The sequence below is a fragment of the Oreochromis aureus genome, linkage group 11, assembly GCF_013358895.1.
Source record: "Oreochromis aureus strain Israel breed Guangdong linkage group 11, ZZ_aureus, whole genome shotgun sequence".
In the NCBI taxonomy this organism is placed as follows: Eukaryota; Metazoa; Chordata; class Actinopteri; order Cichliformes; family Cichlidae; genus Oreochromis; species Oreochromis aureus.
In genome coordinates, this window is record NC_052952.1 from 6,038,311 (window position 1) to 6,059,930 (window position 21,620).

General features: G+C 41.5%; 2 protein-coding genes across 2 annotated transcripts in view; one reads left to right on the forward strand and one right to left on the reverse strand.

The window, feature by feature from the left end:
- Window positions 1-674: 674 nt before the first annotated feature.
- On the reverse strand, window positions 675-3,215 carry LOC116315290 (potassium voltage-gated channel subfamily S member 2). The gene is made up of 2 exons (XM_031733558.2): window positions 2,858-3,215; window positions 675-2,580 (listed from the first exon to the last, which is right to left on the reverse strand). The coding sequence occupies exon 2, from the start codon at window positions 2,576-2,578 to the stop codon at window positions 1,139-1,141; it is 1,440 nt and encodes a 479-aa protein (XP_031589418.1). The 5' UTR covers window positions 2,579-2,580; window positions 2,858-3,215; the 3' UTR covers window positions 675-1,138.
- Window positions 3,216-10,976: 7,761 nt separating this feature from the next.
- Window positions 10,977-21,620, forward strand: part of LOC116315279 (NIPA-like protein 2) — a 32,246-nt gene continuing 21,602 nt past the window's right edge. The window contains exon 1 of the mRNA XM_031733535.2: window positions 10,977-11,270. Coding sequence (XP_031589395.1) covers window positions 11,175-11,270 — 96 coding nt within the window. The 5' untranslated portion in view covers window positions 10,977-11,174. The remainder of the gene's footprint in view (window positions 11,271-21,620) is intronic.

A 21,620-nucleotide genomic window follows, 5' to 3' on the forward strand; every position in this document is an offset into this window, starting at 1 on the left:
TTATTGCGTCCAGTGGGAGAGCTCCTTATCGCAAATGCTGACCAGAAACAGGGAGAGGGGTCCAAAAAGCTGCATGCTTCCCTGTGGGATCATAAAACTTGTTTTTATCTGGACACAGGAAGAAGAAGAGGAAGAAAAAAAGAGAGAAATATGCAGGTTTGTCACAGCCATTCATCTTCTGAGTTTACGGGCTGGAGACAAATTGCTTTCTGTGAAAAAATTAATTGAAATGTAGCACTGAGATAAGTAAAACTAGAACTTTATCTCTATGGTGTATTCTCCGGAGAGCAGTGATAACCATGAACTAACTACTGAACTTTCTCTTCAGTTCTCCCTTACTGTGGACTAACTTCTATTTTATGACCATAGTTTTTTAGTCTTTTTAGAACATGTACTGATAAATAATTTAAAATTGTCTCTTGGGAACTGAAATGGCGATGCCATTAAAAAAATCAAATCCTTAGCGAATAGATTTATTCAACATGTCAGCTCTGAATGGCTGTTGCCATGCCTGTCAAACTGTTTCAGATATTGTGTCAGTCACTTTGCTGCTATAAATCCCCCTTCCAACCCTCGGGGCTTACATGTGTTCCCTCAATCAGGATCAGAGTCAGACCCTAACTCTCGGATTAAAAAAACAAGGAAGTATGTCGTGTATTTTTCTGTTGGTTTGATTGTATATTTAATACACTTTGCTTTAACCACACATCTGAAGTATTGTTGCAACACCACAATTATACATCGAGACTCTTTTGAAAGAGATACAGTTACTTCAGACATACTTGATTACAACATGTATAGCTGGAAAGTGGACTACAGTGTGACACTGTAAACAACTACAGCATTCTTTGTCTTTTTCATCAGATGGGGTCAGACTTTTAGCCTATTTGTTGAGCGGCCGTATTTTTGCACAGTGAGACGTGATGTTCAGGCTGTCCTGTACATTTGCTTACTTTTTCATTTTGATAGACACAGAAATGAACACATTATTGCACTGAGCTACAGAGAGGCAAACGGTCAGACATCAGTGGAAGGAAGCAGACTCTCAGTCCAGAGAATTTCAGCACTCCGGAGAGCTCCTCGGTAGGCCACATGTATTGAACAGCGTCACCTGACCTCACTGACAGAGTGTCCTGTTTCAGTGTATTGATTCGTTTAAACTCTGTTCACTAGGTGAACTCCGGCTCATGTTTGACAAGCTCGCCATGAGGGATTTGACTTTGTGTGCGTAATAATTCCTCAGGTTGACGGAGGGCACCTCTTTTATCCCCTCGTCGAAGTCGCAGCTTCTCATTGCGATCTCCAGCTGTTTCTGTCTCTTGTAGAAGAGGGAGAATTTGTTGAAAATGAGCGTAATCGGAAGCACAACTACTAAGATCCCGGCCAGGATGCACGCAGAGGCGGTCAGTTTGCCGGCAATAGACACCGGCACAACATCACCGTATCCCACGGTGGTCATGCTGACAGTGGCCCACCACCAGCATGCCGGAATGGTGGTGAGATCCTCGTTATCCTCTTTCTCCACCGTATAAGCCATAACGGAGAAAAACGACACTCCGACTGCCAAGTAGAGGAGCAAAAGCCCCACTTCTTTGTAGCTGTTCCTGAGTGTGGCTCCCAGGGAGCGCAGCCCCGTGGAATGACGGGCCAGCTTCAGAATGCGGAAAATTCTCATCAGCCGCAGCACTTGCGCAACGCGTCCTAGGTTTGCCAGTGCGGGGCTGCTCTCCACCACCAGGTTTATGAGAAGTGTCAGGTAAAACGGAAGTATGGACACCAGGTCTATCACATTTAACGGATGATCGAAGAAGTGCAGCAGATCTGGCGCCACAACGAACCTGGCCACCAGCTCCAGAGTGAACCAGCCGATACCAAAGTGCTCCACAGTTTCGAAACGTGGGTCCTCTGTAGGCTGGCCTTCGCTGTCCAGCAGGCTGAAGTCACTCATACTGTTCATGCACATAGTGGCTATGGAGCCGAGCACCACCAGGATGGAGAGGATGCTGATGATGCGGCTGGCCACGGAGTAGCCGGGGTTATCCAGCATCAACCAGATGCGCCTCCGTGCGCTCCCGAGCAGCTGCTTATCAAACTTGGAGGCGTCGTTGTAAAACTCCAACAGCTCGTCAAAAGATGAAGTGGTGCTTCCTTCATCGCTGCGGTCATCCCAGTCCTCCCGGTCCTGGTCCATTTTCCTACAGTGGTAGGAGCTGCTGCAGCAGGAGTCGATGAAGAACTCGTTAATGCCCCAGTACTCGATCTCCTGGCTGAAAGAGAAGATGCAGAGCTCGGCCATGACGTGGAGCCGCCCCGTGTTGTAAAAATTCAACACGTAGGGAAAGAGCGCTGGGTTCCTGTCGAAGTAAAACTCTTTCTCCGTGTCGTCGTAGTCATCGCACAGTTCCAGGATGGACTCTTTGGACTGGCAGTGGAGCAGACGCGCGAGCCTGGTCTCGGGAAACCGGGAGAGAGTGTCCGACTGGAGACGTTTCTTGAAGCCGCCCACGTTGATGCGGATGGCGGCGTTTTCATCCGTGTGAGCCCCGCCGCACGGTTCCCCCAGGACCTGACCTGTCATATCTGGAGAGAGGAATACACAGAGACACACGGAACACAGAGAGACAGAAAGAATGGGCGACAGACGGCAGACACAAAGCGAAAAACACAAGATGAAGTTTTTGGTTTTCGAACTGCAGTTTAATCCATTCACAGGCTAATAAACCTCGTTTTTAAACGTAAAAGACCAAAGTGATGAGCCTTTGTTAGAGCCACGTGGGTTCTATGAAATAAACGAGAAGAAAACAGGAAGGATTTTGGCTTTAGCCGCTCCTAAACAAAGACAACTGTAAGAACTTACTTTAAAGCGCGTCCAGTTCACCGAATCCTCCGGCAAGAAGACTCAACAGCATTTCAGCTCCAGTGATGGCACGTTTTAATTTGTGGGTAACCTGCGCGCCTGCAACAAACGCCGAGACCTTTGTTCCCTGGATTCCAGAGAAGCGGTTCTGTGCCAGGTTTATTTGGTAGAGGTGGACGCCTATTTCAAGCGCAGTCGGTGCGATATCAAATATAATTTCGCCTCCAGGCAGAGATTAGTTGACGTCCCCTCTTCAAATATACCCGAAGGCTTGTTGTAGATGGCAGCGCTTACATCCTTCATCCATCGGGCTTTCCTCCTCCTCCTGCTACAGGTATCGGCTACACTTATCACAGGAAATTCTGGGTACCATAGGAACTGATACACGCCCAGGCAGCCGCTTTTATTTCTGCGAGGGAATTCCTCCCTCTCTCTCTCTCCTTTCTATCTATCTGTTGCTGAGCAGCAACACGTAGCTCTCCCTCTGCACCGCCCTCCCAAAGTGATCTCAGCATCACTGTGCTGAAGGGCGAGGTGCAGATTCGGGTAGAGAGGGAGTAGCCAACCAATGAAGGCGCACACACAGACAGACACAACATCACAATAACTGGAGAGTGGCTTTTTGGAGCCAGCAAATCTGGTAGCATATAGGTTTGATGTTGTTACCGTAATACAAATGGACACACACACATAAACACACACACACACACACGGTATTCATATCTTGTGAGGACATCTAATTGACATAATGCTTTCCCTAGCCCCTTACTGTAACTCTAACCATGAAAAATGGATGCCTAACCCTAAGCTTTCCCCTAACCCTAACCCTAACCTTGTCACTAAAACCATATTTTGAGTCTCAAAAATCCCTTCAAACTTGTGGGGATTGGGATTTTGACCCCCATAATGGCTGTTGGTCCCCTGAAGTATAGTAAACTTCTTATTTTTGATCCCCACAAAGATACATGCTCACAAAAAACACACACACACCATTCAGCTAACATAAATGAAAAAAAAAAAACCCAAAAATCTTAAAATGGCCAAAATAGCCATAAACATGTCCTGATTTTTATGACTATTATAGCTCCAGCCTCATTTCATGTGACTCATTTTTGTCTTGCTAACTAGATAAATGCACACACCCTAAAATTTACTTTCTGATTTTGTAAGAATTCTCAAGGCCCAAACTGAGAAAACCAAAGTAAGGCCTTCAGTTTCTAGTGCATCGAATTTCTAAAGCTCCATCAGCATCACAGAAGACACCAAAATAATAGACTGAGAAGAAACCATCATGATGAGTAAAATGAACTGGGTTTCCAAAACCTCGAGGCTGTCTGCTCATGTTAGGCTGAAATAACCCTTTTTGAACTAGAGAGAAACCTTGTACGTGTCCTGAATGCCCTCTGTTGTTATTTTTACACAGATGTGTGATGGTATGTTACACATGCAGACCGATGCCCTGATGTAAAAGGTTACAATTGGTTGCTGAGTCTGTTCCCACTGATCAGACACATTCATTCATGCGGTGTTCATGATAAATGCCATCAACAGATTTAAGACATTCAACCCACACCAATATCTCTTGACTCAAACATCTCTTGTTGTTTACTAATCATCACTGGTGTATGTGGGAACTATGATCTCTGAGCCGAGGAAAAAAGCACGTATGATCTCTCAACACAGAGCACCTCCACCTCCCGAATCTCCTTTTATCAATTCAGTGGCGACATCATTAACAGCTCTGTCTGGCAGAACATAAAGCCAGTGTTAAAGCTGTGGCCTTGCCCAGCAGCCCTGGTTTTATTGATTAAGAGCTGAAGGTTTGGTCTCACAGATGGCAGCATGTCTAATGAAGGCGATAGTGCCTGCAGAGAAAAAGCTGCCTTGTCTTGGGTGAATTCTTAGTGGTATACCATCAGTTAGGTCTTTGTCAAGAGAGACTTTGCACATAAAAAAGGTATGATGCAGGTAAATTGTTTGTGGCTAAGCTGTCGAATCAATCCACAAGAAAAATAGAGCTTTATTGGTTTGTGCTGTTTGAAGTTTTCCATCGCAGCACAAACTTATAAGTTGCCGCTATAAAGCTCTGTTGAATCGAGTGAAAGCTTTGACAGCATCTACTTCTCCCCCAGCCCATGCCACTGCCATCGTTTCAGCTTTCGTTCTTTCCAGCATAATTTACTGGCCATCTTGTTGAAGATACTGGGCTTTAGTTCCAATTTGAAATACATTTAGGAGTATTGGATGCAATTTCCTACTTGCTGTATTGTATTGCAGCACTTGTTTGGAAATATAATGGCCACAGGCAGCACTGGAACTGTTTACACCTAAATAAGATCTTTCACTGCCATATTTTTCCCCAAGCAGCCAGAACATTAATATTTCATCACGGTTTTTTTGCCCAACAATTGGAGCTTAACATGAGTGTGCAAACCCATGAGACTGCCTGAACAGATTGGGTCTTTACAGTTTTTTCATGCACTGCATTTTCATTTTGCTTTTAGGGTTTTATGAAAACCAAAAAAAGTGCTCTATATGACGGTATTATAGATCATCTTGTGGGCCTCTGCAGATCCTTGACACCCTCTCACAGCAGCTCTGGAGGATTTGGAAAGCTTAACAAGAGCCTAGAAAGGACAAACAACCACTCTCTGCTGATTACAATATTGCAAAATTACAGACTTTCTCTTTTCGCTTGTGGGCTCCATCTGTGTTTGCATGGGAATGTAGTGCTGTGGGTATAATCCTATTTAGTCTATCATTATCATCATTCAGCAGGATCTCATTGACTGCCTCGGTATCATCCTCTGTTGACTGTGATTCCTTGTTTTTTGTAGTCTGTATTATTTGATTATTTCTTGTAGTATTTCCTCTCACTGTGCAGGAGTGCCTTTTAAAGCTAATGTATTCAGCAACATGTCTTTGCAGTGGCATTTGGATGGCTTTAGATGTCAGCATCTTGGGATTAGAGGACAGTCAGTTTTATTTGTGTGTGTGTGTGTGTGTACACGTGTTGGAAAAGGCCCATTTTCTGTGCAGGGTATCTGATTTAGGTGAAAATATGGGTGCCTCCTCACTCTACAAGCTTGATCGGTCTTGAATGCTATCTCCGACAGCACACACATACACCTCCCTGGATTTAATTAACGTGGGTGAGCAAGCTTGATGTTTGTAATAGCAAATGACGTTAGGACTTTGTTCAGGATTACTGGGGCGGTTTTGTGCTAAATTATTTGTGATAAAAGACTATCACCTGCAGATTATTCACCTTCTGCTTTTCATCAGAACAGGCCACTTTTGATTTATTTTTTACTCGCATGGTTGCGTTTAATGTGCCACTTATGTAGCAGATGAATTATTGCCCATAACTTATTCCTCAACAAGTCTCTTTAGATCTTCTGTCTCGATGAAAGCAGATCACACTTTGTAGATCAACCCTTAAGTCTCGCTTTTCATTTCATGTTTGGTTTAGTCAGCTATTAGAAACCTGCAAAGGTGGAAGAAGTACTATCCACTCCCAGTACACTGAAATAACGATACACAAGTGAAAAAGTAAACGATCTTTATTCATGAAAAGTATTATCAGAGTAAAGTGTAAGTTCTGCATTAAAAAATGTCTCTGTCAGTTATTTTACATCAGGATATTGGCACCAGTGCATCTGTGATTTAATAGTCTTTGGTGTTGTTGCAGATCTAGGTGGAGATTATTAGACCGCTGTGGACAGTTAGGCAGTTTAGTCTAAAAGGTCAGGCTCTCTCCAAAGGCTCACAAGACACATGAGAGGGCTTCTGACATGATTAATGACAGCACTAACAAAAAAATAAGTCACAGGGACATGTTTCTAATCACGTTGGGGATTTTTGTCTGTTTGTTGCAGTTGCTTGTAAAATGCAGACAAATGTGCTTTCATAGGCAAACATATTTTATAATCACTTAAAAAAGTTTAGAGAATTGTCTCCCTGACAGCTAAAATATGTCAAAGAGGTCAAACGGGGGCCTAAAAGGTCAGGCTTTCTCCAACGACTGCTACTTTTTTGGTAAGAGATAACGAGCTAAAAGGTCAAGATCCACTCATAAGTCTGTGATTTTATATGCATTCACATAAAATCATAAACTAGACTGTTTAAGAACTGTCAAATAAATGATGTGAGGCACATATTTTGCTCTGAAATGCCATACTTGGATAAATATATTCCTGTACTTTAAACTCTGACAAACAACAGTTCAAATATCTAAATACAGTGAACTGTAGTTCAATCAACTGGGTGGGTTTTTCAGTCAGTGGCTCTTCAGCAGAAGCAAAAACTGTGACAAAAAACACATATATACACATATATGCAGGCCTTTGTTTTTAAAAGTCTCAATAAAATGCCTCCTGAACTTTAAATCACTCCCATTTTCATTCTGTGCGCTCTTGGTGAGCTTTCATTCACATCTCATATCTTTTGATGGAGCTTTTGCACAACCCCACTATAAATTTAATCATAAAATAATAGACAGCTTTATTTTTATGTCTTAACCAAAACAGCTGAACAGTAGATAAAGAAAATAAAACGTCCTCTGCATTAAAATGCTTGACAGCTTCAATTTTAAGCCCCGACTTTAAATCATAAAAAACAGACTTTGGCATGTGCCTTCAGTGTATTACTGATATTAAATAAAGTCCTGTAGAATTTCTAAATGGTCGATATATTAGTTTGGTAAAAACCGCCGAAACTGATGATTTAGTGCCAATACGTTTCAGTCAAGCTGATGTTCAGACAAACCTTTGAGACAATTTACAGTGTGTCTGAATTAAATACAGAGCTGTTAATCATTCTGCCAGTTTCAATTCTTCAACTTCAGTAATCATACCCACATGGTCGAGATGACGCGGTCCATTTATCTCCTAAGAGAGACATTTTCTGTTGCCTATTGGTAAGCGAGCTAATTTGAAGGAGATGAAGCAAGGTGTAGATAAAGAATGCATGGAGAGGAGAGAATGAGAACGAGACCGACAACAAGGAAAGAAAAACATATGGCTGCTGTTATCTGTCTATTCTTTCTTTTAAAGCCTGAGGTGCAGGCTCAAGTGAGAGCATGTAGGAGTTTTTGTGTGTGACTGTGTTGACTAAATCTGCTGCTCCCTATCTTTTGCTTGGCTGTCTTTATCTCTCTTTCCTTTGCTTTCTTTCCCAATCCCTCGCTGTTTTTATGTGTCTCTCTTAACATTTTATATCCCCCTCTTTTCCCCCTTCACATATATCTTTTATTCTTCATCCATATCTTTCCTCGCTTCAGTCTGCCAACATCTTTCTCTATTAGAGGTCAGAGTTCAACAGTGTGTTGACCTTATCTTTGACTGAAAACATCAGGGTGTCATCTGAAGCCTCGCTGGGGGGGGACTCAGCAACCACTGGGGAAAATGTCACGGCCCTGTATCCATGACAAAGGTTGTCATTCAAAGCTCACTTGGAATCTCTGCCAGCACTGATGGATAAACCAGCAGGGTCCTAGGAGATTTATGGAAATAGTAAAGAGGGAGAATCTATTTAGTCATGTTATTTCAACATGTGAAATAAAATGTGCTTTCAATCGTCTTCCACTTCACGCCACAGTAATCACATCAAACGGCTCTTGATTATTATGGCAGAGAGAGCTGGCTGACTCCGGACAGAGCGCAGACAGAGAAGGAGCAGGATGAATACAGATGGAAATCGGAGACGCTTATTCTTCTGCTTCCAGCTCTGAGAGTATGAGTGTAAGTTGAAGTCCAGTAATTATACATAAAACATATTAAACACATTACTAAGCCTGTGTCCATCTGGCTGGAGTCTAAACGCTGAACATGGCGAGCACAAATTGGCTCAGGTATCAAGCATTAACATGGAATAATGTGGAACACTTGCAGCGTGTTGACCTACATACAGACTCAGATACATGATAGTAATTGGAACAATAACATATTGTGCACAAGGTAGAGGTCTGCCCACACAAGGAAATGAGTGTTTAGTGCACAGATACCAGTGTTTATTTCTGCGCTTCACCTTTATGTAGTTCTGGGTTTAGTCAGACGGGAGCTGGTCCACCGCATCTTTCACATTAAAACACTGACTGTCCTCAACCCTTTAATGATGTGGAGACTTCTCGTATTTAGATGCTGTTGCTATGTTTTCATCTACTTTGAGTCCATTACTAATGCTGCTCAGTGAAATACAGATGATAAACATTACCAGTAAACTGCACAGGCTCTGCTTGGGAATCTGACCAGCCACCACAAATTACCAAAGTGAGGAGGAGGAGATAGGTGGCGTGTTAGTATCACTTATTTCTGTGCAAACCATTATTATTTCTTGACAACCACAGAATACTTCAGAATAACTTTATAATAGATCTTATTGAAACTGATTTGCACAAAAAGCTTCTAAGTTGTTTAATTGGCTTTTTAAAAAAATCAGTTATAAGTGTATTGATACCAAGAATGAGTTTTTTAATGGTACATTTTATAACTGTTTGTAAGACCCGTCTCTCAATGCAGATGTCCAGTACTGGATATCAAGATGCAAACTGCAGTAATTTGTCACTAATTGTGTCTGATGTTAGCAATGTGCCAATCAATATATGAGGTCAACCTGAGAGTTTTAAATGTGACCATAGGTGACCATATTAAGGATACCTGGTCTCACTGACATCACACAGTGAGAAAAACATGTGTGGAAAAGAGCAATCTTAAGTCTGAACCTTTGGATTATGTTCAATATGAGAATCCGTTATTTTACTAGTGTCTGTAAATGACAGGGATGAAAGAGAAACAGCATATTCAGTCCATTTTAAAGACGTTTTTGCAGCTATAAATATCATAGTTCCCTCTGATCATGAAAAGCAGTTTTCTGGTAGTAGTAGAAGTGCAGGTTCTGTCCCCATACCAAACAGCATGTATATGTGTCAAGAGAGGCTGCTGATACTCAAAAGAAGACAGCAGCCCCATCTGCACAAGCTAATTTTGTTTACGCAGAGACAAACACTCTTCTCTTCACAGACGCGGATCAGAAAGATGCCACAAAAGACAACACAGCGATGTATCTCAGTTCATCCCTTTGACTGGGATGTGGGGCTACTCACAGCTGGACCCAGACTGAATAGAGATTAGATGCAGTCCTACTGATGTAGCCGGCCTTGTCTGCATTCCCATTTGTTATGATGATTCTTATTTATTTATTTATTTATTTATTTGGTCTTTCTTTCAGCTGCTGATGAGGTTTCCAAAGGGGTGATGAAGAGCGAATAGGAAGAGATTGCAAATTCAGGCACAATGACACACCTGTTGTCTGTAGGTGAGAACATTACCAGCCTAATTAGAAGAGGGACATCATGTGGCTCTAATCAGATGCGCTGTCGAACCATCTGCAAAACTGCCACTCTCTCTCTCTCTGTGGCCAGCAGGTGGCAACATGTTTAACAAAAACTGGAGGGCTGGCAAGCCAACTTGTTTGGATTTCAGGAGAATTACACTTTCGGAGAGTATTTCAACTTGTACCCCATCTTAATACACATTTCGACGCATTAAACCAAACCGGGTAGCGGCTTGGTGTTTGTCGTCGCCAAACTTCTATCCTTTAACGAGAAGCTTGCGCATGGCACCGAGACCCAGATCCAGTGGGTTCAATACTGCTGCCAAGCAGAAAGTTAAATTCACTTTTCATTTAAACCCAAACACTATAAATCTTCAGGTCATGGGGCCATTTCAGCCGACCCTGAAACAGAAACAAGCAAAGTCTCCAACTTTACAATCAGCTGGATTCTGTTTACTTCCATTCTAAGCCATCTGATCGATAATGACGTATCAGTTTCGCATCAAAGTGAATGTGTCCTAGTATCTGCGGTCAGTGCGCAGCTTTGTGTGTGCGATGAGAACTGCGGCTCTTTCCTGATGCCTACTTCAAGTCCACAGAGTGATGTCGTACATCAGAGTGTCTGATCGAACGCAGCGTGGCTCGAAACAAGCAATCTGCTGTTTGTGTCGCTGCTCCCAATCCAACCATCACATGATGGTTGGATTGTGATGAGCACAAGTAAAACAGAAAAATAATGCACATGTTTGTTTGCTTTTTTCTATGACTTTGTTAATTTAAAACTTTATTTTCCCGATCGTACCTGAAGCCATCACCAACTCCTGATTCCTGTCCTCAACAATGAAGAACTTTTGCCCTCTGAGTTTACACTGAAGCGACAAGGACGTGTGGGATGCCGGACGGGATGAGGTGAAAGTCAGATGTAACGCCAAACATGTGAAGAAGGAAGGAATCGCGACAAAACAGTGTTTCCTTTTTACGCGATATGGAAAAAATGGCGAATTCAAGTTCTTCTCATGTGTTTCCTTCCTTGACCCCGGCTCTGGCTCACCGCACAGAGGTCCTGGAAAATCCGCTTCAGGTGAGTTTGTTTAACTTTGAAACGTTTTGGCAATGTGAGATAAAAAAATAATATTTAAAAAAACTTTCATAAGATGTATAAGTCACAAGCTTACAGGTAACTTGTACTAATTAAAAAAAAAAACCTAAAAACACAGAATGCTTCGTACATTTAAAATAAAACCATTTATTTTTTTCAATCTCTGTTCTACAGTATGAGCCATATTCTGTGCATCGTTGTTATATTTTTGCCCGCTTGTAATATAAATGATATTGAGCCTGTTCCAGCTGCAGCTGCAGAGATGAGAGGAAAACTTTTTTAATTTTCAGAAACTTCCCTTTTTAAACTCCATTTAGAGCAGAAATTTGCACTCCAATATCCGAGAGAAGATTTAGTTAGTGTCGAAAAAAAATAATCTTGAAAGTCAAAGTATAACCTCAGCCTCTACAGCTCTTTAGGTAATGAGCACTCAGTGTGGATGAGGAATCTAGACAGGGCAGAGATCTATTGGTGCTGGCACCTGTCACAACTATTTTTTAAAGCAATCATGACTAAATCATTGCGTTAAAAGGCTCTCTCTTTCTTTTGAACTTTTTAACTTTGTCAAGTGGGCTCGATTAATCTGTCCATTAAACAGAGTATGCAGACTGCGTGCGCTTCTGTTTGTGTGTGATAATAAAAAGCAATTTCCTTGATTGTGTGTGTGCAAACGTCCTGTTATGTTATGCCAGTCCTCTTTCCTCCCACTCTTATGCAACCACACATTCTTCTCACCCTCATTTTCCCCTGTCACTGTGTTTCGCCGTGTTGCCTAAGTGTGACATTACCACTGGGGGCCAGAGAGAGAAAGGGTAGCAGAGGAGGACTGAGAGGCGTGAGTAATGAGTAATGGCCCATTGGTGGTTTGTGAGAGAATAGATCTACTGTAAGAGTCCTGAACAGCTGCCTAATGGTCCCAGCTCCCCCTCTGTCCATGGCTACCCACCATCCCAGAGAGCATCTCAGGATGGGGACAATATCTGTCTGTGTCACACTTTGACAGCGTTTTAGAAGTGAAAATGTGCTGCTATAAAAATATGATGCTACAGAAGTAAGCTGGGGTTTTAGGAGTTTGTCGTCTTGGTTCCACTTCACAAGTGAGACTTAGTCCCAGTATCTTTGGAAGATAGCTACTTCCAGTGATGTGATCCATTATGTTAGGTAATAGAGGATGGGTAATATTTCCTAAGAATTTCTTTACCAGTTTTTGCCTTATTGGAGTTAGTGTGGGGAATAGCAGGCAGTGGAGCTTCCAGGATGATTCAGTCTATGGACAAAGGTGTTCACTTTAAGCTTATTGAAACTCGGCAACTGTATTTTATCTTTAAAAATTGCAGAATGCATGTGCTGCTGAACTAAATACTGCCAATTTCTATTGGAGGTAAAAGAGGTGGGTGATGGGATACTTGTATCTGTACAGAATCTGCTGAAAGCAGATAGCACAGTGCAACAGTAAACCCAAAATTAATGTCCAGTGTACAAGAGATTAGATTTTAACAGATAGGACTTACACATTTTCTCCTTCAAATAATAAAAAATAATACATTTTAAAGAGCTAATTCCTGGACCTCTTCTTAGCACTATTACTTGCAGAGATCTACAGCCAACTGTGTTATTTATCCTGGCTCTAGATCCTGATCAGAGCCTTTACTCAGTAAACATATGGTTTAAGGTTAAATGTGACACAATCCACAAATACATTTTGATAAAGGTGTGATCTGAACATAAAGACTACTGGTATTAAAATGTCTTTTCTCTTTCTACTACTGGTATCCCACCACTCACCCGGAGCAGAAACTGAAGGGCTGCATCCAGAGATCAGCCCATCCCAGTGAGGGACAGATCCCTATTGTCAGTGGACACAAAGGACCGTGCTGTCTGTACGTCTGTCTGTCTTTTTCATTGTTGGTCAGTGTCCTAGTGAGGAGGAGGAGGAGGAGGATCAGTGCTATCAGGCCCTTCATCAGCCTTCAGATCCATTCAGATTTAAATTCTTTTACTCAGAACAGTCACATGTAGTTTCCGGGTCTAATCCACTAATTGGAGTTTGCTCTGTGCTTATGAAACGTTCCTTAGCAAAAGAAGCTCAGACTGTCTTATCTCTGACATTTAAATAATGGAGTTTATACAACACACGGCCCACAATTAAAGATACCGAACTGCAGCAGTACCTCCACAGGATGGTAAATTCCCTCGTTGTGTCTCGATGATGAATGTTTTCACGCACAGAGTTAGAACCCACTTTTCCTTTTGTTGATAGTGATATGCAAACTTGCTGCAGTGGGAATCTTTCTTGAGTTTGTGTCATTGTGACTTTTAAAAGCACAAGAATCTTTATTTGATGCTTTGCCTTTTGCACAGTCAGTATCAGTATCCGCTTATTGAATCCAGTCCTCACAATAATCGTAGCACTTCTTGTTAAATCTGGCAGTAACATTAAAAACTAAACATGCTGCTCAGGGGCTGCATTATTGTGTTGCTTGCCAGTTAAGTTGTCAGCTCTTCAGAATCATTTGCTCTGAAATTATATACAATTGAATTCCTTGCCTGTAACAAATAAATTACATTTTGAGGAAGCTAAAATAAGGGCGCAGTAAAAGCAGATTTCTATTTTGGATGGCCTCAAACAACCTGTAATTACAGAGGACGGGGAAGACAAGAACTTCTGGATACCTGCTATTGTCCAAACATAGATGCAGTGGAAGGAGGCGTATATAGATCCTGTTCTTAAGTGAAAATAATAATACCAAAATATTTAATTGCTCTTTTATACTGATAAAATCACAAAGAATAACACAGGTTTCTAGATCCTGAAAGTCTGACAGTCTTACTGCTATTATAATCATTCAGCAATGAAAAGCTCAGCATCACATCCTAGAATTCCTTGAGAGTAGCCCACTGAATATATGGACAGTACCAAAATATGTGGACATAGTCCACTACTGCTGATGTACACTCTGCTCAGAGGCACTGTTAATAAAACTCTGGCCAGTATAATTAAGCAGCTAATCCACTGATTCTTTGATATAGTATATTACTATTACCTGCTGACAAACATCATTACCAACATGGGAACCCATCAGCCAATATTTCAGCTCTTCCAGAAGAAATTTGGGCCAAGAATTCACATTGTATGCACCCACTGTTATGAAATGTTTTAAAAAGCTAAATGGCTGAAACCAGATGATAGCCAGCACTTCCTATATGGCTATTTTTCAGATGTTTTTCCTCTTTTATTCTCTACATTAAATGTTTAAACTGCTCAAACGTGATCAGTCAGTACTGCTTGGACAAAAACAGAAACTAAAAGCCTCCAGTATCAAAAACTGTTCCTTGCCTACAAATTCTGCATATTATGTGCAAATATCTCTTCTTAATGCACTTGGATATAAATGTAATACAGTATAAGTATAGCACAAAATGGACAGGCTCAACTCAATTCAGATATTTTAAATAATGTAGTTGAGTAAATGTAAGTGATTATTTCTACTTCTTCACCCGTTAACTGTCCTTATCTTAAAATAAAGTAAGATGAAGAATGTGCAGCAGTTTAAATGTGCAGTTGGTGTGAAGCGTGTCGCTTTCCTTAAAGTGTGTAATGTTTGCTAAGCAAGTCAGCTAACAAAAGACGCTCCCAGTATACCAGCCTCGCCTGATCCAGCAGCTTTGTTTGCTCTTCCTCTGACAGGAAAAGTCTCTCCCTTTTAACCCTCCCTCCCTTTCTCACTTGCTCTCCTGCTTCTCTTCTCTCACACTCTCACATGAATTTGTCTCCCTTGGTGGGAAGAGCATTAGGCTCCTGCAGCCTTGAGTCTTGTCCTCGATTCCTGCAGCGGCCACCTGTACCGCAAATGCACGCCCTCCAACTTTACACCAACAAACAAATAAAGAGAGGAATGATTTATTATAATAAGGCTGAAAACACTTGATGGTCAGCTTAATATGAAGTGAATGAATCCAATAGAAGTTAAGATGAATCCTTCCTCACACTTCAAATTGCTATCTCCTGTGTGAAGTCTGTGGAATGAACTGTCCTCAGGCTGTACATCCACCACCACGTATTCTTAACACAGTGTTTCTCACACACACGCACCCACGCAAAGTTAAACACCCTGTTCTGCCCCCGGCTTCTTTCAGCATTAACCTGCAGCTTCCTCATGGGCTCAGTAACAGCAGCGGCAGTGAGCCACTCACACTCTCTCCTGCAGAGCTCGACAAGGTTATTGATCTTGGTTTAGTGTACAGACCACAGCTGGCCTGATAGGTGTCTGATCATAAATTACCAGGGTCATAGTCTTCTCCCGTACAGTCGGGAGTCACAGTCACAACTCCACTCTCCCCGTCAGTCTGTGTGCTGTAACATTAGAGGACGGCGTCTATCACTTCACACCCACACACACAAGTACAGGCTTTTTACCTGTCAGTCCCCTAGGAAACTCATCAGCAAGCCGACCATCTCCTCCCCTCCTCCTCCCAAATCCTGTTTACCTCTCCTACTCTGCAATCATCATGCAAGTGTAGAAAAACACACATGCTGAACTAAATCCGGTTTAGCACTAGCGTCCTCGCTGTAGGTTCCAGGTGAGTGATCTCATCCAGCTTGGTGCCAAAGTGAAAAGGGAGAGAGAGGGTGAAGAGAAGATGGGTTTGAAAGAGAGACGCGAGAGAAAAACTGGACTGTAATGTGGTGGTTTTGAATGAAAAATTACCCGTAAGTCCCCTAGACTTCAATTTCTTATCAAGCTGGCGAGGAGCTGATATGCTGAGTTATGCAATAAAAAGTAGTAGTTTTACTTTATAGTGAGCTGCTGGATGGAATTAGGTGTGCCATGAGCAGATAAGTCAAAAGTAATTGAAAGTTGCTGTAGGTTTTCAGGGTCTTTTCTTATAACTTCATATCTACTCTGGTGCTTAAAAGTAAGGAACGCACTTTTGTCTTTTCCTTGTAGACTACCAGCTGATCAAAGTTTTCAAAGGGACCCATGTTGTAATTGACCAGTCTCATCAATATGGATTTATTATAGGCTGTACATGGATTCACTTGACATTTTATTCAGGCATCAGTCTCGCTTTAGGGTAACATTGCAATATCAATCCTCTGGGTTTTCTTCAGGCGCCTTTACCGATTTAAATTTTTAATTTGCCCTCCAAAACCTCTCAGTGGGACTTTGTGTTGCTTTCTTACTTGCACTGACTAGTGTATTTAACTAGGGTTTGCAGCTGTGAGTTGTCCTGAACCTGACTGCTGTGTCACGGACAAGGACAGCTGAACCGCAACGAAATCAGGTGTGTGAGCTTGTCGCCACATGTGTATCCAAGACGCGCATCATGATGCATTTCACTGGGAGTAGGAGTGGCTAATGGTTCATTAGAAGGGCAGAGGGGTTGTCAGGATCATCATGGAAATATCTGTGTTGCTCCACTGTTCCTGGTGTCATTATTATCTGTAATGTGCTCTGCAGTGTTGTTCACATGTCCACACTGTTATACAAATAGTCAGTATATGTGAATGATTACTGATAAGTGATGTGCATGAAGCAATTTAGTCAGACATTCCTGACAGTTTTCTGGTAAGTTGGACACCATTAACAGAGAAATGAGGTCCGCCAGTGAATTCCATGGAGCGAGAAAACACAGTTTTTTTAATTTTATTTTTGTACCAAATTAATTTAATCATAAGTAAAATCACAATCAGTCTTCATTAGTCTTTAAATATATAAATTACACTAAAAAGGATACTCTCCTCAGAGCAGCCGCTGTGGTTGTCTAAGTTCATTTAGTCTCAGTTAGTTATGTTTATCTGATTTTGGTACGAGGCATGATTCGAGGATGTAATTACACCGTCACTAAATATTTGAAAGTTTTGAGATTAATTAAAGGATCTGAGCTCCATTAACTTGTTCAAATATTAAACTTAATGAACCTATTTCAGGTCTGCAGCAGGCTCGAGTTAAATCCTAGAAGAAGTGACGGTAGTTTAGGTTATTTGTTGTGCACACAGATAAACTAAACCACAGTGAGCAGTTTTTCTGACAACAGAGCAAAGGAGCACTTTGGCCTAAAAGATGCCGTATAAATTCATGCCCCACATTAAAACTGCAAACAAGCAGCATTTTATTGTCTTTGCTAGAATACAGTGTTTCTCATGACCTCGGCATTTATTACTAAACAAACATGAAAGTGTATGACTCATAATTGTGCCGGAGTTATATTAGGTATGATATCCCATCGACCTTAAACGCAACCACTTTATATGTTTTTATAGGACTTTTTATTTTTTGGTTTTAAACTGGATAGGTAGCACACTAAGGCAGGTAAGGAAAAGATCATATTAACCTGTATTTCGTGGATGTTTACTCTCATGTTTTCATGTGGTGCTCCTGTGTACAGGGAGTGCAGAATTATTAGGCAAATGAGTATTTTGTCCACATCATCCTCTTCATGCATGTTGTCTTACTCCAAGCTGTATAGGCTCGAAAGCCTACTACCAATTCAGCATATTAGGTGATGTGCATCTCTGTAATGAGAAGGGGTGTGGTCTAATGACATCAACACCCTATATCAGGTGTGCATAATTATTAGGCAACTTCCTTTCCTTTGGCAAAATGGGTCAAAAGAAGGACTTGACAGGCTCAGAAAAGTCAAAAATAGTGAGATATCTTGCAGAGGGATGCAGCAGTCTTAAAATTGCAAAGCTTCTGAAGCGTGATCATCGAACAATCAAGCGTTTCATTCAAAATAGTCAACAGGGTCGCAAGAAGTGTGTGGAAAAACCAAGGCGCAAAATAACTGCCCATGAACTGAGAAAAGTCAAGCGTGCAGCTGCCAAGATGCCACTTGCCACCAGTTTGGCCATATTTCAGAGCTGCAACATCACTGGAGTGCCCAAAAGCACAAGGTGTGCAATACTCAGAGACATGGCCAAGGTAAGAAAGGCTGAAAGACGACCACCACTGAACAAGACACACAAGCTGAAACGTCAAGACTGGGCCAAGAAATATCTCAAGACTGATTTTTCTAAGGTTTTATGGACTGATGAAATGAGAGTGAGTCTTGATGGGCCAGATGGATGGGCCCGTGGCTGGATTGGTAAAGGGCAGAGCGCTCCAGTCCGACTCAGACGCCAGCAAGGTGGAGGTGGAGTACTGGTTTGGGCTGGTATCATCAAAGATGAGCTTGTGGGGCCTTTTTCGGGTTGAGGATGGAGTCAAGCTCAACTCCCAGTCCTACTGCCAGTTTCTGGAAGACACCTTCTTCAAGCAGTGGTACAGGAAGAAGTCTGCATCCTTTAAGAAAAACATGATTTTCATGCAGGACAATGCTCCATCACACGCGTCCAAGTACTCCACAGTGTGGCTGGCAAGAAAGGGTATAAAAGAAGAAAAACTAATGACATGGCCTCCTTGTTCAACTGATCTGAACCCCATTGAGAACCTGTGGTCCATCATCAAATGTGAGATTTACAAGGAGGGAAAACAGTACACCTCTCTGAACAGTGTCTGGGAGGCTGTGGTTGCTGCTGCACGCAATGTTGATGGTGAACAGATCAAAACACTGACAGAATCCATGGATGGCAGGCTTTTGAGTGTCCTTGCAAAGAAAGGTGGCTATATTGGTCGCTGATTTGTTTTTGTTTTGTTTTTGAATGTCAGAAATGTATATTTGTGAATGTGGAGATGTTCTATTGGTTTCACTGGTAAAAATAAATAATTGAAATGGGTATATATTTGTTTTTGTTAAGTTGCCTAATAATTATGCACAGTAATAGTCACCTGCACACAGATATCCCCCCTAAAATAGCTAAAACTAAAACCAAACTAAAAACTACTTCCACAAACATTCAGCTTTGATATTAATGAGTTTTTTGGGTTCATTGAGAACATGGTTGTTGTTCAATAATAAAATTATTCCTCAAAAATACAACTTGCCTAATAATTCGGCACTCCCTGTATTGTGCTAGCAATTGGGTGTGATCCAGTGATGGATTTATGATTCGCTAACAATGAGGAATGGCTGGGATTTTTTTCTTTTACTTTAGCAAAGCAATAAAACAATGAAAAGACCTCAGGAGACATAAAACTGTTTTACTGGCAAAATATCAAAAGTAAAATCAATAATTTTGCTGATTTTCTCTGTCTGTGCAATATGGATTAACGTTACTGCTGAAGATGTAAGGACATCTGATCACGGAAAAAACAACTGTTAATGAAGCTGGAAAAACAAACCCACATCTTGAGCCTTAAAAAGCATATTAATATATAGTAAAAGTAGAAGTAAGTAGAAGTAAAAGGCTTCAGCCTACTAATATTAGTTCATAAAATACATTCTCTGCGTCAAAAGTGATGAGTTAAGGTGCCCATTGAGGCAAGGGGTGCCACCAGGCATTTGGCCCCGGGCAGACCCAAGTCAGGCTGGAGAGATTATATCTCTTGGCTGGCCTGGAAACGCCTTTGGTGTTCATATTCATATTAATATTCTTATTCTTCTATGACAAAAGTACAAGTGTTCATTTAAAGAAATAAACAGAGCAGTAAGAGATCTTTTTTTAATTGTTTTCTTTATTTTGATTAGCCGCCAATTACATGTTTTTATTTGTAATTCTTGTAGTGCTCCCTACTATGTGAACCCCTCACCTGAAGTTTGATGTTTATTAGTTTAGTTTAGATTCTAAACTATCAACTTCAACAATCACCTGATGTTTTATGTTTATTAGTTTAGTTTAGATTCTAAACTATAAACTTCAACAATCAAATGATCCCCTTTAATAGCAAGCACTGGGCAACGGTGGAAAGGAAAAACTCCCTTTAAACAGGAAGAAACCTTTGACAGAACCAGGCTAAGAAAGGGGCAGCCATCTGTCATGACTGGTTGGGGGTGAGAGGCAGAGGAAAAGAAAAAAGAGAGCACATGTTAGCTATATGTTGTTCACATTGCCTAAAATGAACAACGTATGGTTTTCTGGACTGTGAAAGAAATGTCTCAAGTTAGTTTTCAGTGACGTGACTGAAGACTTTTCTGGATGGCTGTGCGGATGCTTGTCAGAAACAGTTCACTTCCTTTCTTGGTGAAATGAACTCCATCAGGTAAAAAATGGAGTTGTTGAAAACCTGATGTGCGGATGCTCAATAATCACTCCATTAAAGCGGTCGACAGTCATTCTAATGCTGGCATTCACAATCTTCCTGTCCTTATCGATTTTGCCTGGATTTCCATATCGCCACACTTGACGCTCGTTGATGGATGAATATGCAATTGTCATTGAGGGGAACTCTGTGTGCAGTTGGATCAATTCCTTCTCAATGACAGAAGAAAGTTTATAAGCAGAAGAGAGTCCCAAATCATCGCCCCCAGCATGGATTACCAGTATGTCGGGTGGGCTCTGTGTGGATAGCTCCTCATAAAAACGAGGAAGGACTCCCCTCCATTGCATTCCTCTTTTGCCAAACCACTGGACTTTGGCATTAAGTCCCAAATTTTCTCCGAAAATCTCTTTTATCTCGGCTCGTCTGATGTAGCTGGACCCAATGATCCACACGTTTGTTTCTCTCTGGTCTTCTGGCCTCTCTTTCTTTTTCAGTGTGTTTTCAGAGGTTTTGGTATCACTCAAGGTCATATCGTTCATTTTCTGAACAAGGAGATGAATAGACCTTGGCATAAACTTTTTGGATCCTCTGTGTCACTGCTGCTTGTTCTGGCCTTTTGTTGTATTTCAGTGTGTTTTCAGAGGTTTTGGTATCACTCGAGGTCGTAACATCCATTTTCTCAACTTGGTGTTGGCTAGACCTTGGCGTCCAACTTTTTTGGATCCTCTGTGTCACTGCTGCTTGTTCTGGCCTTTTGTTGTATTTCAGTGTGTTTTCAGAGGTTTTGGTATCACTCGAGGTCGTAACATCCATTTTCTCAACTTGGGGTTGGCTAGACCTTGGCCCAAACTTTTTGGATCCTCTGTGTCACTGCTGCTTGTTCTGGCCTTTTGTTGTATTTCAGTGTGTTTTCAGAGGTTTTGGTATCACTCGAGGTCGTAACATCCATTTTCTCAACTTGGTGTTGGCTAGACCTTGGCGTCCAACTTTTTTGGATGCTCGGAGTCACTGCTGTTTCTTTTTTCTCAGTGACTATTCTCATCCTCTTTCTCTCTGGATAGTAGCTCTCAGAGTTGTTTTTGCTGCCTTTTAAAATCTGACTGTATCGTCTTTTCAACACAGTTTTTTCTTCACAGATTCGTCTTTTTTTCCTTGGTGGAAAGCAGCTGTGGGCACTTCTGCAATTCTGTTCAACATAATCTGGGCCTTGCTTCCTCTTGAGTGGAAGCTGGAAATGAGTTTCTTCCGA